We start from the raw sequence: 27,583 nt of genomic DNA, 5'->3' as shown, positions 1-27,583 counted from the left end.
AGTAGCTACATGTCTGTTTTCTAGAGACATATTACTCCGCCAGGTCTACTGATGCTGGCAGGCAGGTGTCTAGCCTACTGTACATTTCCCTTTACATGAACCTTTCAAGCCTGGCACATTCTGACTAACACCACACTGTGTGTGTGCATCCATAGAATCAGGGAAATTTATAAATAAAATAAATAAATAAATAAATAAAAAATTAAAAAAGAAAAGCAACCTCTTCCATTGAGGTGGGGTCATGGGACCTGGGTAGGCAGTGGTGGGAGCCGAGATGGGATAGGGTGAAGAGTCTCTTATTTTTCCGAGCTAAAGGTGGTGACCCTACTGATGGGCTGCTCAAATTTGTCTCTGGGGCACCTTCTTTTACTCTGGCTTGCATGTAGGGTGACCAGATGCCAACAAACCAAATGTGGGACAAATGGTGTGTTTGTGTTGGACATTGTGGGACACATATGGACATAGCCTGTACTTTAATGTGGAATCCATACAGGCCTATCACCTGAATTACTTTTATGATGTTCTTTTTTACAGTGCAGCAGGTGGACACCTGATTAGTTGATTAAAAAAAAACACTGTGGATACTCTCAGTTCATGTAGCAGGCCTATAAGAGAGGGTAGATGTGGGTGCCTTTAATCTATGTATTAAACTAAAACAACATTGTCTATTTGCCTTTTTGCTGCATGTTTTTATGCTTAAAAACTTGTATTTTATAAGGTTACATTGTCCTTTATAAGGTTATTGTTTTGTTGTCTTACAAAATGCACTTAAGCAAAAGTCATGTTATTTATATATTTTCTTTTGTCTTTTTGTTAATATTTGGCATCAAGGCGATCCAAAAGTAACAAAGTAACCAGATTACATTACTTTAATATTGTGATACTTTGAGTAAGTTACTAAATACATTTTTTAAGAGGAAATTTGAAATTGTAATGGAATACATTTAGAAAGTAACCCTCCCCACCCTGTCTGTAATGTTATGTCAAATTCCTCATTATATGCTAATCTGTTTTCACCCACATTAAAAGTAACTTCAAGAAATGTGAATGCTTCTTGGTGGTGATACTGTTTAGTTTCCATAATGTAGGACAAAATGGACCGAACAAATATATACTGTATTGAACATTTAATTTAAGATCATTTAAGGCTTTCAGGCTTTTCAACAGCTGCCAACACCATGTCAACCATGGACGAACTCAGCTGAAAGTCACCAGGTAACACGGTCACTACTTAAACCGAAACACCCGCAAGAAAGCGGTCGCATTGTTACTGCAGTCAAACAGTGTCTCCAGCTCAGACAGGCCTGCTGTGGGTTTAGTTCAATCAGATTGTGGCCCATTTATAAACAAACTCTCAGAGCCAACTGAGGACTCTGGTATTTCATCTACCCTCAAGTTAGTCCCACCTACATTAGTTTACCCTTTATTTCATCTACCCCAGGTTAGTCCTGCTTACATTAGTTTACCCTTTATTTCATCTACCCCCAGGTTAGTCCCGCCTACATTAGTTTACCCTTTATTTCATCTACCCCCAGGTTAGTCCTGCTTACATTAGTTTACCCTTTATTTCATCTACCCCCAGGTTAGTCCTGCTTACATTAGTTTACCCTTTATTTCATCTACCCCCAGGTTAGTCCTACTTACATTAGTTTATCCTTTATTTCATCTACCCCCGGGTTAGTCCTGCCTACATTAGTTTACCCTTTATTTCATCTACCCCCAGGTTAGTCCTGCTTACATTACTTTACCCTTTATTTCATCTACCCCCAGGTTAGTCCTGCTTACATTAGTTTACCCTTTATTTCATCTACCCCAGGTTAGTCCTGCCTACATTACTTTACCCTTTATTTCATCTACCCCCAGGTTAGTCCTGCTTACATTAGTTTACCCTTTATTTCATCTACCCCAGGTTAGTCCTGCCTACATTACTTTACCCTTTATTTCATCTACCCCCAGGTTAGTCCTGCTTACATTACTTTACCCTTTATTTCATCTACCCCAGGTTAGTCCCGCTTACATTAGTTTACCCTTTATTTCATCTACCCCCAGGTTAGTCCTACCTACATTAGATTACCCTTTATTTCATCTACCTCAGGTTAGTCCCACCTACATTAGTTTACCCTTTATTTCATCTACCCCCAGGTTAGCCCTGCTTACATTAGTTTACCCTTTATTTCATCTACCCCCAGGTTAGTCCTGCTTACATTAGTTTACCCTTTATTTCATCTACCCCAGGTTAGTCCTGCTTACATTAGTTTACCCTTTATTTCATCTACCCCCAGGTTAGTCCTGCTTAGATTAGTTTACCCTTTATTTCATCTACCCCCAGGTTAGTCCTACTTACATTAGTTTATCCTTTATTTCATCTACCCCCAGGTTAGTCCTGCCTACATTAGTTTACCCTTTATTTCATCTACCCCCAGGTTAGTCCTGCCTACATTACTTTACCCTTTATTTCATCTACCCCCAGGTTAGTCCTGCTTACATTAGTTTACCCTTTATTTCATCTACCCCAGGTTAGTCCTGCCTACATTAGTTTACCCTTTATTTCATCTACCCCCAGGTTAGTCCTGCTTACATTAGTTTACCCTTTATTTCATCTACCCCCAGGTTAGTCCTACTTACATTAGTTTATCCTTTATTTCATCTACCCCCAGGTTAGTCCTGCCTACATTAGTTTACCCTTTATTTCATCTACCCCCAGGTTAGTCCTACCTACATTAGTTTACCCTTTATTTCATCTACCCCAGGTTAGTCCTGCCTACATTAGTTTACCCTTTATTTCATCTACCCCAGGTTAGTCCTGCTTACATTACTTTACCCTTTATTTCATCTACCCCAGGTTAGTCCTGCTTACATTAGTTTACCCTTTATTTCATCTACCCCCAGGTTAGTCCTGCTTACATTAGTTTACCCTTTATTTCATCTACCCCCAGGTTAGTCCTGCCTACATTAGTTTACCCTTTATTTCATCTACCCCCAGGTTAGTCCTGCCTACATTACTTTACCCTTTATTTCATCTACCCCCAGGTTAGTCCTGCTTACATTAGTTTACCCTTTATTTCATCTACCCCCAGGTTAGTCCTGCCTACATTAGTTTACCCTTTATTTCATCTACCCCCAGGTTAGTCCTGCTTACATTAGTTTACCCTTTATTTCATCTACCCCCAGGTTAGTCCTACTTACATTAGTTTATCCTTTATTTCATCTACCCCCAGGTTAGTCCCGCCTACATTAGTTTACCCTTTATTTCATCTACCCCCAGGTTAGTCCTGCTTACATTAGTTTACCCTTTATTTCATCTACCCCCAGGTTAGTCCTGCTTACATTAGTTTACCCTTTATTTCATCTACCCCCAGGTTAGTCCTACTTACATTAGTTTATCCTTTATTTCATCTACCCCCAGGTTAGTCCTGCCTACATTAGTTTACCCTTTATTTCATCTACCCCCAGGTTAGTCCTGCTTACATTAGTTTACCCTTTATTTCATCTACCCCAGGTTAGTCCTGCCTACATTACTTTACCCTTTATTTCATCTACCCCCAGGTTAGTCCTGCTTACATTAGTTTACCCTTTATTTCATCTACCCCAGGTTAGTCCCGCCTACATTAGTTTACCCTTTATTTCATCTACCCCCAGGTTAGTCCTGCTTACATTAGTTTACCCTTTATTTCATCTACCCCAGGTTAGTCCTGCTTACATTAGTTTACCCTTTATTTCATCTACCCCCAGGTTAGTCCTACTTACATTAGTTTATCCTTTATTTCATCTACCCCCAGGTTAGTCCTGCCTACATTAGTTTACCCTTTATTTCATCTACCCCCAGGTTAGTCCTACCTACATTAGTTTACCCTTTATTTCATCTACCCCAGGTTAGTCCTGCCTACATTAGTTTACCCTTTATTTCATCTACCCCAGGTTAGTCCTGCTTACATTACTTTACCCTTTATTTCATCTACCCCAGGTTAGTCCTGCCTACATTAACTTACCCTTTATCTACCCCAGGTTAGTCCTGCTTACATTAGTTTACCCTTTATTTCATTTACCCCCAGGTTAGTCCTGCTTACATTAGTTTACCCTTTATTTCATCTACCCCAGGTTAGTCCCGCCTACATTAGTTTACCCTTTATTTCATCTACCCCCAGGTTAGTCCTGCTTACATTGGTTTACCCTTTATTTCATCTACCCCAGGTTAGTCCTGCCTACATTAGTTTACCCTTTATTTCATCTACCCCCAGGTTAGTCCTGCCTACATTAGTTTACCCTTTATTTCATCTACCCCCAGGTTAGTCCTGCCTACATTAGTTTACCCTTTATTTCATCTACCCCCAGGTTAGTCCTGCTTACATTAGTTTACCCTTTATTTCATCTACCCCCAGGTTAGTCCTGCCTACATTAGTTTACCCTTTATTTCATCTACCCCCAGGTTAGTCCTGCTTACATTAGTTTACCCTTTATTTCATCTACCCCCAGGTTAGTCCTACTTACATTAGTTTATCCTTTATTTCATCTACCCCCAGGTTAGTCCTGCCTACATTAGTTTACCCTTTATTTCATCTACCCCCAGGTTAGTCCTACCTACATTAGTTTACCCTTTATTTCATCTACCCCAGGTTAGTCCTGCCTACATTAGTTTACCCTTTATTTCATCTACCCCAGGTTAGTCCTGCTTACATTACTTTACCCTTTATTTCATCTACCCCAGGTTAGTCCTGCTTACATTAGTTTACCCTTTATTTCATCTACCCCCAGGTTAGTCCTGCTTACATTAGTTTACCCTTTATTTCATCTACCCCCAGGTTAGTCCTACTTACATTAGTTTATCCTTTATTTCATCTACCCCCAGGTTAGTCCTGCCTACATTAGTTTACCCTTTATTTCATCTACCCCAGGTTAGTCCTGCCTACATTAGTTTATCCTTTATTTCATCTACCCCCAGGTTAGTCCTACCTACATTAGTTTACCCTTTATTTCGTCTACCCCCAGGTTAGTCCTGCCTACATTAGTTTACCCTTTATTTCATCTACCCCCAGGTTAGTCCTGCCTACATTAGTTTACCCTTTATTTCATCTACCCCAGGTTAGTCCTGCTTACATTACTTTACCCTTTATTTCATCTACCCCAGGTTAGTCCTGCCTACATTAATTTACCCTTTATCTACCCCAGGTTAGTCCTGCTTACATTAGTTTACCCTTTATTTCATTTACCCCCAGGTTAGTCCTGCTTACATTAGTTTACCCTTTATTTCATCTACCCCCAGGTTAGTCCTGCCTACATTAGTTTACCCTTTATTTCATCTACCCCCAGGTTAGTCCTGCCTACATTAGTTTACCCTTTATTTCATCTACCCCCAGGTTAGTCCTGCCTACATTAGTTTACCCTTTATTTCATCTACCCCAGGTTAGTCCTGCTTACATTACTTTACCCTTTATTTCATCTACCCCAGGTTAGTCCTGCTTACATTAGTTTACCCTTTATTTCATCTACCCCCAGGTTAGTCCTGCTTACATTAGTTTACCCTTTATTTCATCTACCCCCAGGTTAGTCCTACTTACATTAGTTTATCCTTTATTTCATCTACCCCCAGGTTAGTCCTGCCTACATTAGTTTACCCTTTATTTCATCTACCCCAGGTTAGTCCTGCCTACATTAGTTTATCCTTTATTTCATCTACCCCCAGGTTAGTCCTACCTACATTAGTTTACCCTTTATTTCGTCTACCCCCAGGTTAGTCCTGCCTACATTAGTTTACCCTTTATTTCATCTACCCCCAGGTTAGTCCTGCCTACATTAGTTTACCCTTTATTTCATCTACCCCAGGTTAGTCCTGCTTACATTACTTTACCCTTTATTTCATCTACCCCAGGTTAGTCCTGCCTACATTAATTTACCCTTTATCTACCCCAGGTTAGTCCTGCTTACATTAGTTTACCCTTTATTTCATTTACCCCCAGGTTAGTCCTGCTTACATTAGTTTACCCTTTATTTCATCTACCCCCAGGTTAGTCCTGCCTACATTAGTTTACCCTTTATTTCATCTACCCCCAGGTTAGTCCTGCCTACATTAGTTTACCCTTTATTTCATCTACCCCCAGGTTAGTCCTGCCTACATTAGTTTACCCTTTATTTCATCTACCCCCAGGTTAGTCCTGCTTACATTAGTTTACCCTTTATTTCATCTACCCCCAGGTTAGTCCTACTTACATTAGTTTATCCTTTATTTCATCTACCCCCAGGTTAGTCCTGCCTACATTAGTTTACCCTTTATTTCATCTACCCCCAGGTTAGTCCTGCTTACATTAGTTTACCCTTTATTTCATCTACCCCAGGTTAGTCCTGCCTACATTACTTTACCCTTTATTTCATCTACCCCCAGGTTAGTCCTGCTTACATTAGTTTACCCTTTATTTCATCTACCCCAGGTTAGTCCCGCCTACATTAGTTTACCCTTTATTTCATCTACCCCCAGGTTAGTCCTGCTTACATTAGTTTACCCTTTATTTCATCTACCCCAGGTTAGTCCTGCTTACATTAGTTTACCCTTTATTTCATCTACCCCCAGGTTAGTCCTACTTACATTAGTTTATCCTTTATTTCATCTACCCCCAGGTTAGTCCTGCCTACATTAGTTTACCCTTTATTTCATCTACCCCCAGGTTAGTCCTACCTACATTAGTTTACCCTTTATTTCATCTACCCCAGGTTAGTCCTGCCTACATTAGTTTACCCTTTATTTCATCTACCCCAGGTTAGTCCTGCTTACATTACTTTACCCTTTATTTCATCTACCCCAGGTTAGTCCTGCCTACATTAACTTACCCTTTATCTACCCCAGGTTAGTCCTGCTTACATTAGTTTACCCTTTATTTCATTTACCCCCAGGTTAGTCCTGCTTACATTAGTTTACCCTTTATTTCATCTACCCCAGGTTAGTCCCGCCTACATTAGTTTACCCTTTATTTCATCTACCCCCAGGTTAGTCCTGCTTACATTGGTTTACCCTTTATTTCATCTACCCCAGGTTAGTCCTGCCTACATTAGTTTACCCTTTATTTCATCTACCCCCAGGTTAGTCCTGCCTACATTAGTTTACCCTTTATTTCATCTACCCCCAGGTTAGTCCTGCCTACATTAGTTTACCCTTTATTTCATCTACCCCCAGGTTAGTCCTGCTTACATTAGTTTACCCTTTATTTCATCTACCCCCAGGTTAGTCCTGCCTACATTAGTTTACCCTTTATTTCATCTACCCCCAGGTTAGTCCTGCTTACATTAGTTTACCCTTTATTTCATCTACCCCCAGGTTAGTCCTACTTACATTAGTTTATCCTTTATTTCATCTACCCCCAGGTTAGTCCTGCCTACATTAGTTTACCCTTTATTTCATCTACCCCCAGGTTAGTCCTACCTACATTAGTTTACCCTTTATTTCATCTACCCCAGGTTAGTCCTGCCTACATTAGTTTACCCTTTATTTCATCTACCCCAGGTTAGTCCTGCTTACATTACTTTACCCTTTATTTCATCTACCCCAGGTTAGTCCTGCTTACATTAGTTTACCCTTTATTTCATCTACCCCCAGGTTAGTCCTGCTTACATTAGTTTACCCTTTATTTCATCTACCCCCAGGTTAGTCCTACTTACATTAGTTTATCCTTTATTTCATCTACCCCCAGGTTAGTCCTGCCTACATTAGTTTACCCTTTATTTCATCTACCCCAGGTTAGTCCTGCCTACATTAGTTTATCCTTTATTTCATCTACCCCCAGGTTAGTCCTACCTACATTAGTTTACCCTTTATTTCGTCTACCCCCAGGTTAGTCCTGCCTACATTAGTTTACCCTTTATTTCATCTACCCCCAGGTTAGTCCTGCCTACATTAGTTTACCCTTTATTTCATCTACCCCAGGTTAGTCCTGCTTACATTACTTTACCCTTTATTTCATCTACCCCAGGTTAGTCCTGCCTACATTAATTTACCCTTTATCTACCCCAGGTTAGTCCTGCTTACATTAGTTTACCCTTTATTTCATTTACCCCCAGGTTAGTCCTGCTTACATTAGTTTACCCTTTATTTCATCTACCCCCAGGTTAGTCCTGCCTACATTAGTTTACCCTTTATTTCATCTACCCCCAGGTTAGTCCTGCCTACATTAGTTTACCCTTTATTTCATCTACCCCCAGGTTAGTCCTGCCTACATTAGTTTACCCTTTATTTCATCTACCCCCAGGTTAGTCCTGCTTACATTAGTTTACCCTTTATTTCATCTACCCCCAGGTTAGTCCTGCCTACATTAGTTTACCCTTTACTGGTTGTATTTCAGACCTTTTTGATGAGAATTGATTATTGCTGAGTGAAAAATTATGATATATCGCCCACGATTAATCGACTACTCGACTACTTTTTGGGAGTAGTTGATGACTACTAAAATGCAGCAGCCATGAATGCCCTAGCATGTGTATTTGTGCAAGTGTCCGTTTGTGTGTGGTTTGTGTTAACATGGCTGCCTGCGTTTAAATGCGTCTTTGCTGAGCTGAATTGATTTGTTGTTCACCATGCCAACTCAAGGCTTATAACAGCTTCCGGCGTCAATTTACACAATACAAGTGCACCCCCACATACACACACACACACACACACACACACACACACACACACACACACATAATGCAAAAACGCACAAACACAAGCAAACATCTGATTGATTTTATTGGCGTTCTTAAAAAAGCAGAAAATGTGACATCTGCTGTGTGAGATTAGAACAGAAGACAAAGCTTTTCGTCCCCTACAGGAAGAACTCATCCCATGCATTCATCCCTCCCTTTATCTATCCTTCCACCTCAACACTTTCTCTTCTGCTCCATCTCTTTCTGCTCCACCTTCTTGTTGCTCACTTGTTCTTTCTTACATCCGTTGCTCATTTTTTTGCTCTTTCCCTCCTTTCACTACCACTATTCTTCCTCTCTCTTCTTCCTCCATCATCCATTCTGCCATTTCTCTCCTCTTATCACTTTCAGTCCACTTCACAAAGCTCACTTTCCTTTGTCCATATGAGTTGTGTCCTCAGAGCGCCACTCGCCGCTGCCATCCCTCACTCTTTTCCGAAAAGGATTCAGGCTTAAATTGAGTGAAAACATCCAAGCGTGAAATAGTCCGGCGAGGGTTGTGAACGCTGACTCGTTATTTCATTTCCAGGATGAGACAAGGGCATTAATACTTTAAAACCTGTGCCTGTCATGTCTGTCCTGGCAATGCACTAGGACACAGAAGGGGAGCAGCGTCTCTTCTCATGCCTCCCTCATTCTCACCCAAATATACAAAAGCTTAATCAATCACTCATAAAACGTTCACACATACGGACCGGCACTAACTCAGCACGCACACTCACACACACACACACACACACACACACACACACACAAGAAGGCTACTTACCCACTCAGTCTGTGCAAAAGTACATCAAGTATATATGTCAGTTTACAGTGCATAACATAACACGTCAATTATCTCAAGCTTGCTGTTTGTCTGTCTGTCTCTATTTCTCACCCTGCTCTGTATGTCTGTTATTCCTCACCATTAAATTCAGTTAACCTTGACTGGATCTTATTGTCCTCAACTCCAGCATCACCCACTGCCCTTACGCCCATCTTGGGAGTCGCAAGGCCTTATGGGTGCTTTCATTTAGGTGATAATTACATCTCTAATGACCCCAGAAGAGTCAACACATTAACAATAATATATTGAAATTTATGGAAATCCTTAATTAGCGGAATGGATGTTGAATGAGGCAGCAGACTGAGAGGCACTCATTAATGACAGCTAATGTAAACCTACAACAGAAAAAAGAGAGAGAAAAACAAATGGAGAGTGATCTGTCTCTTATCTTTATTTTCCTACAGCTAAAGAGAAGGGCTTGAGGAGAAAAAGAGATGGAATAGTATGAGAGACAGACATTTGGGGTGGTGGCAGTAAAGAGGGGATACGTCAGAGAGAGAGAGCAAAAGACAATTCAAGGTAGAGGGAGTCTGCCAGAAAGAAAAAGAGGGACAACAGAGAGTGAGAGACAAAGTGACAAAAACAAATTAAAAGACTGATAGAGATGAGATTTAGGAAAACTAGTTATTTATTCCAAAGCCAAGCAAAATTAACAGTAGAACTACTGGGCATTCCGGATGTTTCCGGATACTGGTTAGTCCAATGAGAAATGAGGATTTCCTAGCGCCACAGGGGGAGAAGCAGGCAAACATATAATCACAAGGATGGATAAACAGAAAGCACAGCACTTGGAAAGATAACGTGTCGTCCAGTACGTGTGCTCAAATAAACTAACCAGAGGTGATGCACACACACACACATGCACGCATGCACACACACAATATATTTCACATGAAGACAAACATGGACGCACCCTCACACATGCACGCACAAGCATACACACACACACACACACACGTAACAAGTTCGATCTGAACTTGAAGCTGAGAGAAAATTATTACCAACAGTAGGATGTTGGTAATGAGGTGTGTGTGTGTGTGTGTGTGCGCGCGCGCGTGCGTGTGTGAGTGCGTGTGTGTGTGTGTGTGTGTGTGTGTGGTGGGTAAGGGGCAGGGGCAGGGCTGACTCGATGCATAAGCAAACTAAGGAACTACTTAGGGCCACCCAAGGGTGCTTGACATGTCCCAAAACAGAGTTTGACATGTTTTTGTTTTTTTTAAATTTTTTATGTCAATGGTAATCACAGAAAAACGCAGTTTGTAAGAGAAAGAAATAAGAAGAGTAGTCTGAATTAAGGTTGTTTATTTTGGAATTTTTCAAATTTTCTCTGAAACTATGCACATCTGTACATAGTTTTCAAAAAACATTATTCAGCTTTACATTTTATTCTTGAACTATTATCATTATCTTGTTACAGGTTCCTTTGTTCTTTTTATTTTTTATGTCATTTATTTAAGTATTCATTTATTTGTCATTCTTCATTTTGAGGTACACTTCTAAGCTGTACTTTGTGTCAAATTAGACAAAGACTAAAATATGTTCTTTATTAGGCTGTAAACACAGTTATACCCTAATTAGATACTATATACTTATTTAATTGAGATTAAATTACTTTCTCCAGAACCTTAAATAAAAAAAGGAAAACATTTTTTAGCCACTTTGTCACTGTATTCTTAAAACGAATTTTATTCTTACAATGACTTTGTTCTCTGCATTTAACCTATCCTATTGCATACGAACAGTGGGTAGCTGCAGCGCCCAGGGACTAACTACAGTTCTTCTTTACATTGCTTTGGTCAGGGGCACAGGCAGGAGTATTAACCCCAATGCAAACTCCACACAGAAAGGACCTGGGGTACGAACCCAGGACCTTCACGCTGTGAAGAAACAAACAGTGTTAACCACCGGGCCACCACGCTGCCCCTGAGATTGGTCTGTAGTTACTTAAGAACAGGGGATCCAAATTAGGTTTCTTTAGCAATGGGTGAGTGGTACCATGCTTAAAACTCTGGAAAAGGACCAGAGGCCAGAGAATTATTAAGAATTCAAAGAATAACGAGGCTAACAGTGGAAAATACCTCATTTTGGCTGCTTCCGTTAGGGGTTGCCACAGCAGATCCTCCATTTCTATCTTTCCCTGTCTTCTGCATCTTCCTTTGTCACACCAACCACCTGCATGTCCTCCCTCACCACAGCCACAAACCTCCTCTTTTCCTCTTGCCTGGCAGCTCCATCTTCAGCATCCTTCTCCCAATATACCCAGCATCTCTCCTCTGCACATGTCCAAACCATCTCAATCTCGCCTCTGTTGCTTTGTCTCCAAACCGTCCAACCTGAGCTGTCCCTCTAATATACCCATTCCTAATTCTGTCCGTCTTCATCACTCCCAACGAAAATCTTAACATCTTTAACTCTGCCACCTCTAGCTGTGCCTTCTGTCTTTTCGTCAGTGCCACTGTCTCCAAACCATACAACATAGCTGGTCTCACTACCATCTCGTAAACCTTCCCTTTAACTCTTGCTGGTACCCTTCTGTCACAAATCACTCCTGACACTCCTTCTCCACCCACTCCATCCTGCCTGCACTCTCTTCTTCACCTCTGTTGCAATCCCCATTACTTTTAATAGTTGACCCCAATCATTTAAACTCATCCAGCTTTGCCACCTCTACTCCTTGCATCCTCACCATTACACTGTCATCCCTCTCCTTCATGCATATGTATTCTGAATGCTCCTAATGACTTTCATTCCTATTCTCTCCAGTGCATACCTCCACCTCTCCAGGCTCTCCTCAACCTGCTCCCTACTCGCACTACAGATTACAATGTCATCCGTGAACATCATAGTCCATGGAGACTCCTGCCTGATCTCGTCCGTCAACCTGTTCATTACCACTGCAAACAACAGAAGGCTCAAAGCTGATCCTTGATGTAATACCACCTCCACCTTGAACCCAGCCATCACTCCTACGCCATACCTCACCACTGTCACACTGCCCACGTACATATTTTGCACCACTCTTACATATTTCTCTGCCACTCCCGACTTCCTCATACAATACCACACCTCCTCTCTCGTCACCCTGTCATATGTTTTCTTTAAATCCACAAAGACACAATGCAACTCTTTCTGACCTTCTCTATACTCTACCTGTAGTGCTTTTTTTTCCTGGCATGAAACCATACTGCTGCTTGCTAATCATCACCTCTCATGTTAACCTAGCTTCCACTACTCTTTTCTGTAAACTCTCATGCTGTGGCTGATCAACTTTATATCTCTGTAGGTACTACAGCTCTGCCTGCAAATCACCCTTATTCATGAAAATCGGTACCAATATACTTTTTCTCTACTCCCCTCACTTCCCAAGATTGTGTTACCTTCGAGGGTAATTTGCACCATATTGCAACAGAACTTTACCATAAACTAAAATGAAATCCATCTTTATTTCTCACTGTTACCCCTGTGTTAGACTTTCTTAGAGGGTAATTTACGACACATTACAAAAGAACTGTACCGTAAACTTAAGTGAAATCCATCTTTATTTCCCACTGTTTGAGTCACATTACAACAGAACTGTACTGTAAAGTAAAGCAGGGCTCCTACAGCTTAAAGTAAGTTGGATGTAAGACTTTTTAAGACTTTTTTTTCATGCCAACTTGGAATGAAATTTAAGTCGATTTGACCATGACCAAAATAAAAAACACATCAATTACTTAAGGTTACGGACAGTTTTGCCCAAATGTTACTTGTAATATAAAACCTGACTTTTTTGGGCTAGTGAAAAATTAGATGATCTATTTCAAATGTTGAAAAATTTCCAACACTTTTTAGAGTGGAACACAAGATGGTAGTGAGACCAGCTATGTTATATGGTTTAGAGATGGTGGCACTGATGAAAAGACAGGAGGCGGAGCTGGAGATGGCAGAGTTGAAAATACTAATATTTTCGTTTGGAGTGATAAAGAAGGACAGGACTAGGAATGAGTATATTAGAAGGACAGCTCAGGTTGCACGGCTTGAAGACAAAAAAAGAGAGGCAAGATTAAGATGGTTTGGACATGTGCGGAGGGGAGGAACTGCCAGGCAAGAGGAAGGCCAAAGAGGAGGTTTATGGATGTGGTGAGGGAGGACATGCAGTTGGCTGGTGTGACAGAGGAAGATGCAGAGGACAGGAAGAGATGGAAACAGATAATCCACTATGGTGACCCCTAACGGGAGCAACTGAAAGTAGCAGTAATAGTAGTTGTTCTAGAGTAGAACACATGGAAAACAATAACATAAAACAACATAACAATCATGAATCATCAGTAAAAAGGCACAATTGGCTGGGAACCAAAGGATAGCTATTCTATTGCATTCATCAAGTATTTTGTCTTATAGTGAAGTCTCACATCATAGGACATTATGCTTGAAAAAAAAAACTTGAGTTTGTCCCCTTGCCATTTAACTTGGTTACTCTTTTTCACAGCTATGGCATGGCTCTGCAGGCTTTTGTCATTCTGCCTGCACAAGTTGTAAGACTGCTTTTTTTGTGCCAGTCTTTACCTCAGATTGTGTGGAGAGTTGGTATCATCCCCCAGAATGTTAGCCACCTCAAACAGTTGTTTTTTTAATTCTTTTCCCCATCATGCCGAGTTTGAAACACTTCTTGCACAAAATACACCATGCCTTGTTTCAGCTATGCTATGAAATCTTGAATAGGAAATTTTCATGAATTTGCACTTCTCCATGTCCTCCAAGGTAAAGTTACAGCTAGCTAGTGACAGTGGATCCACTGCTCTGAGCATCTCAGCCACAAACAAAATATGAGTATTGCTGGTTCCGCTCTCCTGATCGGTGTGATATTAAATTAACATGTAATCTCCCAGGTTTCCATGAATCCTTAAAGTCTTAAAAGGCATTGAATTCATTAAGCTAACAATAAGGACTTGATTGGTATTAAAATGTCTTAAATCAATCTTTCAAAAGTCTTAAAATTCTAAGACATGGGAAGTAGGATTTTGTGTTTTTTTTCTGAAGTTGCACTTTAAAATCTCAAAATAATTGTAACATCTATTTTTTAAATAATTTAACAAATGCCTCTCACATTAACATCACACAGATCAGGCTAGCGGAATCAACAACACTAGTATTTTGTTTGTGGCCGGGATACTCGGAGGTGAACAGGGGAACAGCTGACAGACGGGAGAGATTGAGATTGGGAAAATTGAGGTGGATGAGTTTCAAAGAAGTGGTGGGAAGAAATTAGGAAGGAAAAAGAAGAAAAGAGAGGAAATTTCAAATTACAGTGATGACAGTGAGCACGAAAGAGAAATCTGAACGGTTGGAATAAAATTGTCTGGGAGCAAGGACAGATATGGAGTTTTGTCAGAGAGACACTAAGCTGCGAGTTTGTTAAGGACAAACTTGGTGATGTCAGTTTAAGTGATGTTAAAAGAAGTGGATTGATCATTGTTGGATGTGTGTCACAAACACAACAGAGGAAGGCATATATAAATTAAATGTTTACCAAGTGTCATGTTTCCCAATTAGGAGTTCTAGTAAAGGGCGTTGTTGATGGAGTACCATGTCGATGCAAGTAGATTTAAAGAATGTAACAGAGTTGCTGATCTTCATACAATGTTCAGGTTGATTGATGGAGAAATGAGTACATCAAGATCCTTTATGTTGCATTTTGAATCAGAAACCATGCCGGAAAAAGCATTCTTAGATGATGTCAGTTACCCAGTAAAGCATTTTGTTCCTAATCTTATTCAGTGCAGACATTGTTGGAAATTTAGACACAGCTCGTCTTAGTGTAGATGTGTTTTAAGGATATGTGATAAAGGTAGAGATGAGATGTGCAGCGGTACCTGTGGAAAAGAAACCAAGTGTAATCAGTGTGGGGGAGCCATGAGGCATGGCAAGCAGACTGTCCAAGGGGAAAGAAAGAGATGGCAGTCATGAGGCTCAGGTCTAAGAGAAGGCTAAGCCATGAGGAAGCAGCTATGAAAGTAAATGTTCAAGAAGAAAGAGGGAATAAATCAGGTAGGAAGCATTATGGATATTGTCTTTGTAAGGACAAAATTAAATTTTTAGCATTTCTAGCCATGGCGATTAATTGTACTGCTGAGGCAGAAAGAAAACCTGAAAGAATAGAGAGTGGTAGATGCAGCGAGGACATTCTTGCATATTGTAGGAATTACTGGTGAGGAAGAGCGGGGGTTGTTGAGAGGTCAAACAGGCCCTCAGAGCCTAAATTGAGAAATTATATTCGAGAATGGGATGACGGATGGGAAATAACTTTATTTTTTTAAATATAGATCGGATAGGATCAAATCACCTGGTCCACACTCCAGTCCAGTTGGTGGTGGTAGTGCATTGCTAAGCTGGTTTGCCAACCTCCAATGAATAATAAAGAAGGAGAAGATCCTCATAGCAATGGACCCACTGTCACTAGCTAGTATAGCTGTTACTGTAACTTGGACAACATGGGAAAGTGCAAATTCAATGAAAACTGGCTATTCAACCAAAATTTCATGGCATGGCTGAAACTGGTACCAGGTAATGTATAGGATATACGGTGTATTTTGTGTGAGAAGTGTTCTAATTTGGCACGATGGGAAAAAGAATTAAAGAACAAACTCTTGTTTGGGATAGCAAACATTGTGTAAGATGATGCCGATCAGCTCGCCACACAAGCTGAGCACAAAAAAATGGCAGATTTACAACAGGTGGAGGAGTGGAATTGACGAAAGCCTGTAGATCCATGTCATGGATCCATGTCAGTGTCCTTGAGTGGCCCAGCCAGAGCCCAGACTTGAACCCCATTGAACATCTCTGGAAAGACCTGAAAATAGCTGTGCAGCGACGCTCCCCATCTAACCTTACAGAGCTCGAGAGGATCTGCAGAGCAGAATGGGAGAAATACCCCAAATATAGGTGTGCCAAGCTTGTAGCTTCACACCCAAGACGACTTGAGGCTGTAATCGCTGCCAAGGGTGCCTCAATCAAGTACTGAGTAAAGGGTGTGAATACTTATGTACATGCAATATTTCAGTTTTTTATTTTTAATGAATTTAATCCATTTTGGAATAAGGCTGTAACATAACAAAATGTGGGGAAAGTGAAGGGGTGTGAATACTTTCCGGATGCATTGTATATGCCTGGGGTAGATGGACATGACAAAGTGTACCAGTATACACAGGCATGAAAACGGGTCAGGGGTGAAAAAGTTGAGAAGGATACGACCCTCTAGGGAGGTTCCCCGGAAGAAAATTTTGAACATTTTATATTTAAATGCATCAATCTGGTGCACTTTGAGAAAAAAAATCAAGCATCATTACAAGACAGTACGTATATGTTCACATTATGCTATATAAGAAATGAGACTGTCAACTTCTCTCATGAAATGCGCAAGAGCGCAGCTTTAATATAGGGTAATAGTGGCAAAACAAGATAGGAATACTAACAACATGTGTACGGGTGTAGTTTATATCTTTTTGGCAGAGAATGCACCGTGCAAATCCTTGTTTATTGATTTTCCAGAAGACATCTGGCAGATGGAATGAGAGCTCTTGTTCTTTCACTCTTATTTTCCCTTCTAGTTTAACCCACGACCAATTCCAGCTACATTTGATGCCTGCATCCACTTGTTTTACAAGAAGAGCATCTTTCTCTCCTAACACACTCATTCTGGAAAAACAATGTTAACGTTAGTAGGGTTAACTTCTAGCTTAATTGATAAGTGGTGGTTGTTCAACGTTACATGTTATACAGATATCTGTCCACTTGAAATCAGATGTGTAAACGAGTGTTTCACCAGTTCAGATAAGTAACTTAGACTATAGGCCTAACGGTACCCTAACCCACAGAGTGAAATTGAAAATTGTTTTACACACAACGTTAGGTCTACATTCATAGTTGGATTTCAGATTAAAAGGTATCCGGTATTTACAGTTACAATATAGTAGGTTAATAAGTAACATTACGTCCCTTCCACTGACTAACATTACTCAACATAATTTGGTGAATGTAAACTTACACGATGTATTTCGCTACGCTCGCCTGCGCTAGTGTGATCCTGGAACAGCCAGGCACTAGAGAGCCCCCAGGCTTGCGCCGCTCATAAATCGACGGTTACAGTCCAGTTCTTTGATATAAGCCTGTCCTGTGACACATACACACAGGACAGTGAAATTATGATATTGTTAACGTTCACTAACGTAATGTTAGCTAATTTGTTGACTCAGATTCTACAATGTGAGTTACCTAACTTAGAACACAAAAAGCTAGCTAACATTAGCTAGCTAGCATTAACGTTACCTCAGCCTCCCACCGCACCAGTTCCTCAGTCCACATGTCCTGAAATGGGTTTTAGAGATTTTGAGAATTAGCCAACAGTTAACGTTCATCGTGTTTCTTTTTGTGGGATAACGTTAGCTATATAACCTAGTCTGCTACGTATACGGTGTAAGCTAACGTTAGCTAACGTTACCCTACTAACTAGCTAGCTAATAATTTTCCACAAGACGCAAATCTCTCCACCTGTCTGTGTGGAATATAGCTAACGTATGCGTCGATGACACGTGGATTCTTTATTAAATCTCTAGCTAGTGATAGATTAGCTACCTGAAATCATGTAGGACTAGGCTATGTCAACAGAGCTCCTGAGTAACGTTATACAGCAGAAAATATTGAAATGATTGAAACGCTCACCAAATTCAGTCAGGCAGGTGTCAGTCAGCTAACATTAGTCCAAAGAGTCGTCTTCCCTCAGCCCCATGGAATGCTCAGCCCCGCGCGCTGCTCCATCAATCGCTTTGGTCAGCACAAGCACTCGCTGCACAGCACTTCACCAACCAATCGGGTAGTGGCACCTTCCCAGAGAAGACTGGTGACGCGAGGCCCCTCGCGCTCGTAGGGGGAATATTTTGGCCAATGAAAAAGGCGAATTCGAATTCGATAGGCCAGCTCACCATGGCTCCGCGCTCTCGTGTATAAGTCCATGTCCGGTCCACACCCCCACATATTTTTTCATCGGATCTACACGATTCATGTAGGTCACCTATTTTGGATTCAAAACGGCGAATTTCACCGAAAGGTGAGTGATTTTCGTGCCTGATACATATAATGTACAGTACAGTATATACAAAATGGTTGGATTTATTTAGCGTTCATTTGAATGACACCCCATGAAAACTGTATGGCATTTTATGCAGATTCTAATTACAGCATAATTTAGGTGTATGGTGTCTAATTAGGGCGCAACTGTGTTTTTGTACTGTCTAATAAAGAACATACTATTTCTAGTTTTTGTCTAATTTAATGCAAAGTATGGCTTGTTATGTCCCATTAGTTTACCATAAAATAAAGTGTGACCAATTTATTTATTATGTCTGGTTTTTACATTTGGATTCATTTTTATGCCAGGCTGACAGTGGTATGATGTAAACAACACAGCTACAACTAATAAAATTGATAATGCTTGTGTTAGATTTATAGTAGGTGTGCAAATGATCAAGCATGACAGTAGTCAATAGTATTTGCGGCACCGAGGAGGTGGGGCCCCATAAAGGCTTGGACTGGCAAAGCGGGGCAAATATACAGGGGAAAGATGAAGAGAGTGTGGAAAAAGAGAGAAGCAAGAGAAAGAAAGGTAAAAGCTCGATTTTTCTTTACTTGTGTCTACTTAGATTGATATACCAACACAGCTCCTACCAAGTATACCGGGGAAGGCTCTGTGTGTGAGAGCATGTTTTCTGTTTGTATGAAAGAATCCATAAAGTGTGCATCAAATGTATGCAAATATGCGCATGCCCATGTGTATATGTGTGCACACAAGGTTGTGTGTACAGACACATCTACGTGTGAATGCATGCTTGTGATGGGCTTGTCCTTGTGTGCATGTGTAAATTTCCTCATTAATGTGCATGCAAGTTTAATTTTTGTGTGTCAACTTGTGTTAATACAGAACAACTTCTTGGTCACAAATATGCTAAAATCATATTTTAAAATTTTGGATGGATTAGTGTATCACACCAGTGTTGTTTGCTGAAATTTCAATGTTTGTAAATTTGAAGTTTGAAATATAATGTGGCCAGTGAACCATCGCAGCTTTGTTGTGGACATAGATGACTAGTTAGTGGGACTAAGTAGGTACTTACTGTATGGAGTTCTCTATGCGTGTGATGGTAAGGAAGGCAGCCAGGTTGGCAGTGTAAGAAGAGATGACGATGAGAGCAAACATCCACCAAACCCCCATCATCATTCTGGTGGCCAGAGTGGTGTAGGGCACCTCTCCTCCTAGACAGAAATAAAGAGAGAAGAATGTTTAACAAATGCACATAGTGACAGGCAAAAGTTGTGCAGTTACAGGATTAACAAGGATCACAACAACAACAGGTCGCTAAATCCATCACAGGCCGGGACGCTGGACATCGGTCAGAGTCGGGGGTGCTGGGAGAAAGTCTATATGATGACATCATATTAAATGCTGCACAACATTCATGATTTTTCTATTAATTTGAATGGCCAACAACATTTTACAGCAGTTTTAGAACATTTTACGCCACAACAGACAGTAAACTTGAACACCAACATGCTGTATGTCAAAGCCCTATAGTACCATATTCAGCTATGGACAGCTCACATACAGAATGCAGGTTAGGTGCCTAGCTACGTGCTCTGCGACGTGCACCAGATACACAGAAAATACATTGAGTGTTCTAAAATGAAATCATAAAAAAACAGGAAAGGGTGGATTTCAACCATTTAACAAACAACCATGTTTTATAGACTGCTTATGCTAGTAAACTTGCTTGCCTTGCAGTTACACCCCACCCCCACTACCACCCCCCACCAGGAGGGGTGCTGCAGCCCCCTCAGGACCCCTACTTCCAGCGTCCCTGATCACAGGGATGAAAAAAAGAAATTATTCACACCAATGGGAGATTTGCCTGTTGCAATTCGTGTAATGAGCATTAATAGAAGACTGTGGAGGAAACCCACACTAACAAGGGGAGAAGATTCAAACTTTGTACTGAACGGCCAGGACTGAACCCAGAAGCCTTTTGCTGGGAGGTAATGGGGCTAACCACAATGCCTTCCACCCTGGCATTCTTCTGAACTCATCTTGTGGCACAAATTTCATCTTCTCAGAGTGACTGGACCGAAAAGAGACCAAACTGAATGAGATTTCCTGTCTTTTTAGAAAGAGATGGAAAAAGTGCAGACTGATATGATATGCAGACAGATATGCAGACTCTCTACGCAGTACTGCAAATTTCATACCTCCCACCACGATTTGTAAGTGGTTTTTAAAATTGTTTCGACATATTTCTTGTTTTTTTTTCTTTGTAGTGCAATGTACAACAAATAATCAGAAATCAGAAAGAGTCCTTAAACAAGAAGTGCATTTTATTTAGGCTGGAAAAAGAAAGAGGGGAGCATAAAAAGAAAGGAAGAAAAAAAAAACATCAGTCTGAATACAAAATATAAAATCCTCGGTATGCTACTGTTGTTCAGAAACCACGGCATTAAACTTTAATGTCATAATGCAGCAAAAGTTCTGTGCATAATTCACAAATAAAACCTCCTTATCCTATGTTTTTTAAAGCTTTTACAGTCTTTTTCACACCGATCTTGTGCTAAATGCCTCGTTTGCTTCAACAGTCACTAGTGCATAAGTTGACCATGTTTCCTACCAATAGAAAAAAGCAGAACACATATCCGTATACTATTCATGTCCTTTCTATTATCCTTAGTTTACACTGCACCATATCCTTTCTATTCAGAATTGCACATATAGAGCATGTGCACAAACATGCAAGGTTCCATACAATCAAGAGTGCACGCACACGCACATGCACACGCACGCGCGCGCGCGCGCACACACACACACACACACACACACACACACACACACACACACATACACACACACACACACACACACACACACACACACACACACACACACACACACACACACACGTGTAAATGATGGATCTACTGCCTGTAAGCAGTGCCTTGCTGCCTGGTTTGGGGCCTGTTACAAATGAGTCTCATTCATCCTTGTAGCTGGGGATCACTGTTTCCTAAATTCAGGCTGAAAGGCAGACAGACAGACACACAGATGCCCGCCTCTCTTCCAATTCCCCCTGCTAGGACTCAATAATATATGTAACAGCCATGCAATCACTTGCTCCTACCATCTCACTCTCTCTCCCTATCTGTCTTTTTATGGCTCGCTCTTCCTTACAGCCTCTTTGCTCTTACAGACCTTATTGCACGTGATCAAATTAAAATTCTTTATCTTTCTCTCTCTTACCCATCTCTTCCTCACAAACCTTGAGAAAAAAAAAATTGACAGGACTTTTTCTAACATAAGGGTGCACTATAGGGTGTGCTATAGGATCCTGTACTAACGTTCCTTCCTCTTCCTGTTATAGGACCATATGAGTTGAGATTGTGTGTGTGTGCGTGCGTGTGTGTCTATGTTTCTTTGACTGTGTTCTTCTTTCTTTGTGCATGAGTGACAGTACCTTCAGTGCCCAAATGTCTAACCCTTTACGCATTTGTATAGTTTGAACATGTGTGTTCTTGTAGTTCTTGAATGTGTTTTTGTCTGTATGTTGCACTGCTATGGGTTGGGGGGAAATGGCATCTTTTCATTTCATGTGCACAAGTACATGAGGTGAAATGACAAAGTGTTCCCGATTCCTGATTTAACACAACAGGAATTCAGATTTATCCTAAACTTTATTTTTGTAATGTGTTTTCTGAAACTACCCCCCCCCCCCAATTGTATCCAGTCAATTACCCCACTCTTCCGAGCTGTGCTGGTCATTGCTCCACCCCTTCTGCCGAGCCGGGGAGGGCTGCAGACTACCACATGCCTCCTCCGATACATGTGGAGTCGCCAGCCCCTTCTTTTCACCTGACAGTGAGGAGTTTCGCCAGGGGGATGTAGTGCGTGGGAGGATCACGCTATTCCCCCCAGTCGCCCCCCCCCCGAATATGCGCCCCAACTGACCAGAGGAGGCACTAGTGCAACGGCCAGGACACATACCAACATCCGGCTTCCCACCCGCAGACATGGCCAACTGTGTCCGCAGGGATGCCCGACCAAGCCAGAGGTAACACGGGGATTCAAATCGGTGATCCCCATGCTGGCAGGCAACGGAATAGACTGTCACGCCACCCCGACGCCCTACTTCTTTTCCATGACTCTATGAGTGTGTCTCCGCTGCATGTCAACTAATAGACATGTAAAATCTGCCCATTTTAGGTGCATCATCCTGTACTCATTATTACATTACACTTTGTTTCAAACCGTCTATGTTGTGCTGAAAGCTGTCTAACTCTCATTTTCCAGCACGTTCACACTTTGTCTCTCATTTCACTTTTGTTGCTAGCATGTTTTTTTAGACTGCCAGTCTAATTCCCAGAACGTTCTGTAAACAGATGCAAATTAATAAGCATTTAAAATGTCTGCTGTTGTATTGAAAACTCATTCTCATTTAAAACAATTTCACTTCGTTGTTTTCAATTATTCAAGGGCTGCGAAAATGATGATGGGTCATATTTTTAGTTTTAAGATTTGGGAACAAGTTTCCAACTTTATCAGTTTGATAAAAACATCCAGCCTAGTACACAAAGTGAGGTGTTTATGAAAGGTTTTTCAGCATTTGTTCTCTTCCTATCCTTTTTTTTATTATAACATATAATAACACTGAATATAAAACGTTCAAGAAAAAAGTATAATGCAGAGTCCGAGACTGGTTTTTGTGTTGATTTCTGACTGTGTAAAGCGGCATCTCAAATCATAAAATCAACAGGGTTTGGGGAAATATCTTTGACATCGAACACCAGGTTCCTTTTTGTTCGGTTGACTTTACGGCGTTTATGATTCTGGCTGCCTGCATAATGCCTAAATTAAACCTAGCTTTCACCACCAGACCTTTGGAAAGGTTATTCATTGCTCTGTCCGAGTGTGTGTGTGTGTGTGTGTGTGTGTGTGTGTGTGTGTGTGTGTGTGTGTGTGTGTGTGTGTGTGTGTGTGTGTGTGTGAGTGTGTGAGTGTGTGCATGTGTGTTTGTGAAAGAATGGGAGGCAGAAAGAAGAAAGGGAAAAACTGTGAAAACCTTGGTACGGAATGAAATAACATTTGTGAAGGTCAATAAAACTAAGTGAGCCCGCAGTCAATTAAAAAGCCTCTTGATATGTTTTCCTGGAAGACGGGGCAGACTTTTGTTTTAAAGGTGCTGTAATTTCTGAAACTTCCCGCTACATTTACTCCAAAGTTGGGCACCAGGCCCTGACTTGATGTGTGCCATCCATCCATTATCCACACCACTTATCCTGCTCTCAGGGGCGCAGGGAAGCTGGAGCCTATCCCAGCAGTCATTGGGCGACAGGCGGGGAGACACCCTGGACAGGCCGCCAGGCCATCACAGGGCCGACACACACACACACACACATTCACACTTAGGGACAATTTAGTACAGTCAATTCACCTGACCTGCATGTCTTTGGACTGTGGGAGGAAACTGGAGCACCCGGAGGAAACCCACACAGACACGGGGAGAACATGCAAACTCCACACAGACAACCGGGTCAAAACCCAAGGTTGGACTACCCTGGGGCTCGAACCCAGGACCTGCTTTCTGAGGCGGCCGTGCTAACCACTGCGCCATCACGGGAGTGGCATTTATCACGTAGTTTTTGCTGGATGATGCAGCTTTTTGGATTTTTTTTAGTTTTGTGTTCGTAAAGCTAGCTCCTCCATATTGGAATGGTAAAATGCACAACAAGATAATTTTATGAAAGGACATTGGATTGTAAAGGGCAGGTGTGTGCCCATTGGTGTGCCCATTTGATAGAGTGACAAGTCATGAGGGAACTGGTTGTTCCAGATCAGGACACAGTGATCAATGCACAATGCTATAGGTGGCAAAACAGGACAAGCTGCAAGACAATTTGGAATCAGTTCGGGATGTTTGGGGAACAGGTGATGGGAAAACCGAAGCTCATGTCCTTCTGCATGCTCATATTGTTCACACTGACGGTGTATGCATCATATCACTTATGCATCTGTCTGTCAGATTGTCTGCCTAGTTTACTTAGGCCGAGGACACTGTAATGCGTATGGAATACAATTTGCAATTTATATTTCTTCAAGACACACACACACACACACACACTCATTTCCCTCAACACACATAAAAACACACACCTACGCGCACACCCAAACACAGTGAGAGTCATACGCCACTGCACCATCAAACAAATCGTATAAACAATGAATTACACTTTTGAAACCATCTTTCATCCAGTGGATTTTGCCACCGTAATGATTCTTAATGTTGAAAATATGCTCAGATGTTCCCATTCCCTCTCCCCTCTCTTCACCCAGAGAAGGGAGATGGCAGAAAGTCATCAAGTCTGTGTCATTCAGTGAGATGGAGTCATAATATCTGGAGCGATGCGGTGGAAGTGGAGGGGCAACATTAAAGCAGCTATTCAGATAGCATGCTTGTGTGTGTGAGCATACATGCGTTCTCCAAACACCCATGTAAGCGTGAAAAGACATCTTTTTTTCTCACTACTGACCATAACAGCACCCCTTAAAGCTGTTTACTGTGCACTTCAAGTACAAGATAATAATTCATGTTGGGTTTTTTTTAAGATCCCACAGCAGCTAATAAACACACGGTGGCTCTCGTTTAATGAATGAATAATATCCCGAGGGCACTCCTTGAAGAACATTCATATGCTAGAAGATTGAAAAGGTACCTCCAGAGTTTATCAAGCATTTACCAAAGGGCCCTTAAAGGACTTCTCTGGGATTTACTTATAGTTGCAATCTCGAAAAAAAGCCCTGAAAATCAGATGGGGCCCTTTAACCTTTTATAGCATGTGGATCTGAGTGTGTTTATATCCGTGTATGCATATCTAATTGCATGGATGTACTCTGTGTGTGGCTCTCCACGCTCACCTCTTTCTCTTCCCATCTCTGACAATTTTTATCGCAAGTCACAGACACAGACCAAGGGGAACAGACTATATTTTAAAGTATTCTATGCACCCTTCAAAATGGGGAAAACGATATAAAACCACATTACAAGTCATTTTACAATACAAAACAAAACAATAATGTATAACCACTTTACGGTGGCGGATGACATTGTGGGATGACCTACACTACCGTTCAAAAGTTTGGGATCACCCAAACAATTTTGTGTTTTCCATGAAAAGTCACACTTATTCACCACCATATGTTGTGACATGAATAGAAAATAGAGTCAAGACATTGACAAGGTTAGAAATAATGATTTGTATTTGAAATAAGATTTTTTTTACATCAAACTTTGCTTTCGTCAAAGAATCCTCCATTTGCAGCAATTACAGCATTGCAGACCTTTGGCATTCTAGCTGTTAATTTGTTGAGGTAATCTGGAGAAATTGCACCCCACGCTTCCAGAAGCAGCTCCCACAAGTTGGATTGGTTGGATGGGCACTTCTTGCGTACCATACGGTCAAGCTGCTCCCACAACAGCTCAATGGGGTTCAGATCTGGTGACTGCGCTGGCCACTCCATTACCGATAGAATACCAGCTGCCTGCTTCTGCTCTAAATAGTTCTTGCACAACATGGAGGTGTGTTTAGGGTCATTGTCCTGTTGTAGGATGAAATTGGCTCCAATCAAGCGCTGTCCACTGGGTATGGCATGGCGTTGCAAAATGGAGTGATAGCCTTCCTTATTCAGAATCCCTTTTACCCTGTACAAATCTCCCACCTTACCAGCACCAAAGCAACCCCAGACCATCACATTACCTCCACCATGCTTAACAGATGGCGTCAGGCATTCTTCCAGCATCTTTTCATTTGTTCTGCGTCTCACAAACGTTCTTCTTTGTGATCCAAACACCTCAAACTTGGATTCATCCGTCCACAACACTTTTTTCCAGTCTTCCTCTGTCCAACGTCTGTGTTCTTTTGCCCATCCTAATCTTTTTCTTTTATTGGTCAGTCTCAGATATGGCTTTTTCTTTGCCACTCTGCCCTGAAGCCCAGAATCCCGCAGCCGCCTCTTCACTGTAGATGTTGACACTGGTGTTTTGCGGGTACTATTTAATGAAGATGCCAGTTGGGGACCTGTGAGGCGTCTGTTTCTCAAACTAGAGACTCTAATGTACTTATCTTCTTGCTCAGTTGTGCAACGCGGCCTCCCACTTCTTTTTCTACTCTGGTTAGAGCCTGTTTGTGCTGTCCTCTGAAGGGAGTAGTACACACCGGTGTAGGAAATCTTCAATTTCTTAGCAATTGCTCGCATGGAATAGCCTTCATTTCTAAGAACAAGAATAGACTGTCGAGTTTCAGATGAAAGTTCTCTTTTTCTGGCCATTTTGAGCGTTTAATTGACCCCACAAATGTGATGCTCCAGAAACTCAATCTGCTCAAAGGAAGGTCAGTTTTGTAGCTTCTGTAACGAGCTAAACTGTTTTCAGATGTGTGAACATGATTGCACAAGGGTTTTCTAATCATCAATTAGCCTTCTGAGCCAATGAGCAAACACATTGTACCATTAGAACACTGGAGTGATAGTTGCTTGAAATGGGCCTCTATACACCTATGTAGATATTGCACCAAAAACCAGACATTTGCAGCTAGAATAGTCATTTACCACATTAGCAATGTATAGAGTGTATTTCTTTAAAGTTAAGACTAGTTTAAAGTTATCTTCATTGAAAAGTACAGTGCTTTTCCTTCAAAAATATGGACATTTCAATGTGATCCCAAACTTTTGAACGGTAGTGTACATCTGGGGTAGACAAGATTAGGAAGGGATATGAGACTTGTCATGGTGACATTTCCCCTTAGGTCTATATACGAAACTAGTCCGAGTCTTGCTGAAATAGCATCAGACCCACAGGTTCACTCAACTGCTCGACAGACCTGCTCTTGATGCCTGCCGGCCCGCTTACTGGATTTACTGTCTGTACTGCTAGTTACCACACCAACTGACCGACTATACCGCTCTCTATGTGACTGACAAGTGGGTTACGCAGTGACTGACTTGCTGAAGAGCTAGTGGCTAGCCGA

At 41.4% G+C, this 27,583-nt stretch overlaps 1 protein-coding gene across 1 annotated transcript in view; it reads right to left on the bottom strand.

Moving 5' to 3' along the window:
* The window catches only part of grid2 (glutamate receptor, ionotropic, delta 2), a 1,051,241-nt gene that overhangs the window by 139,661 nt on the left and 883,997 nt on the right, over positions 1-27,583 (bottom strand). Inside the window, exon 12 of the mRNA XM_056283554.1 lies at positions 19,642-19,780. Within this exon, the coding sequence (XP_056139529.1) occupies positions 19,642-19,780 (139 nt within the window). The remainder of the gene's footprint in view (positions 1-19,641; positions 19,781-27,583) is intronic.

Source organism: Lampris incognitus, chromosome 1, assembly GCF_029633865.1.
Source record: "Lampris incognitus isolate fLamInc1 chromosome 1, fLamInc1.hap2, whole genome shotgun sequence".
NCBI classification, from domain to species: Eukaryota; Metazoa; Chordata; class Actinopteri; order Lampriformes; family Lampridae; genus Lampris; species Lampris incognitus.
The sequence above is the reverse complement of the archived record's forward strand: the minus strand, read 5'-3'. Positions and strand labels throughout refer to the sequence as shown.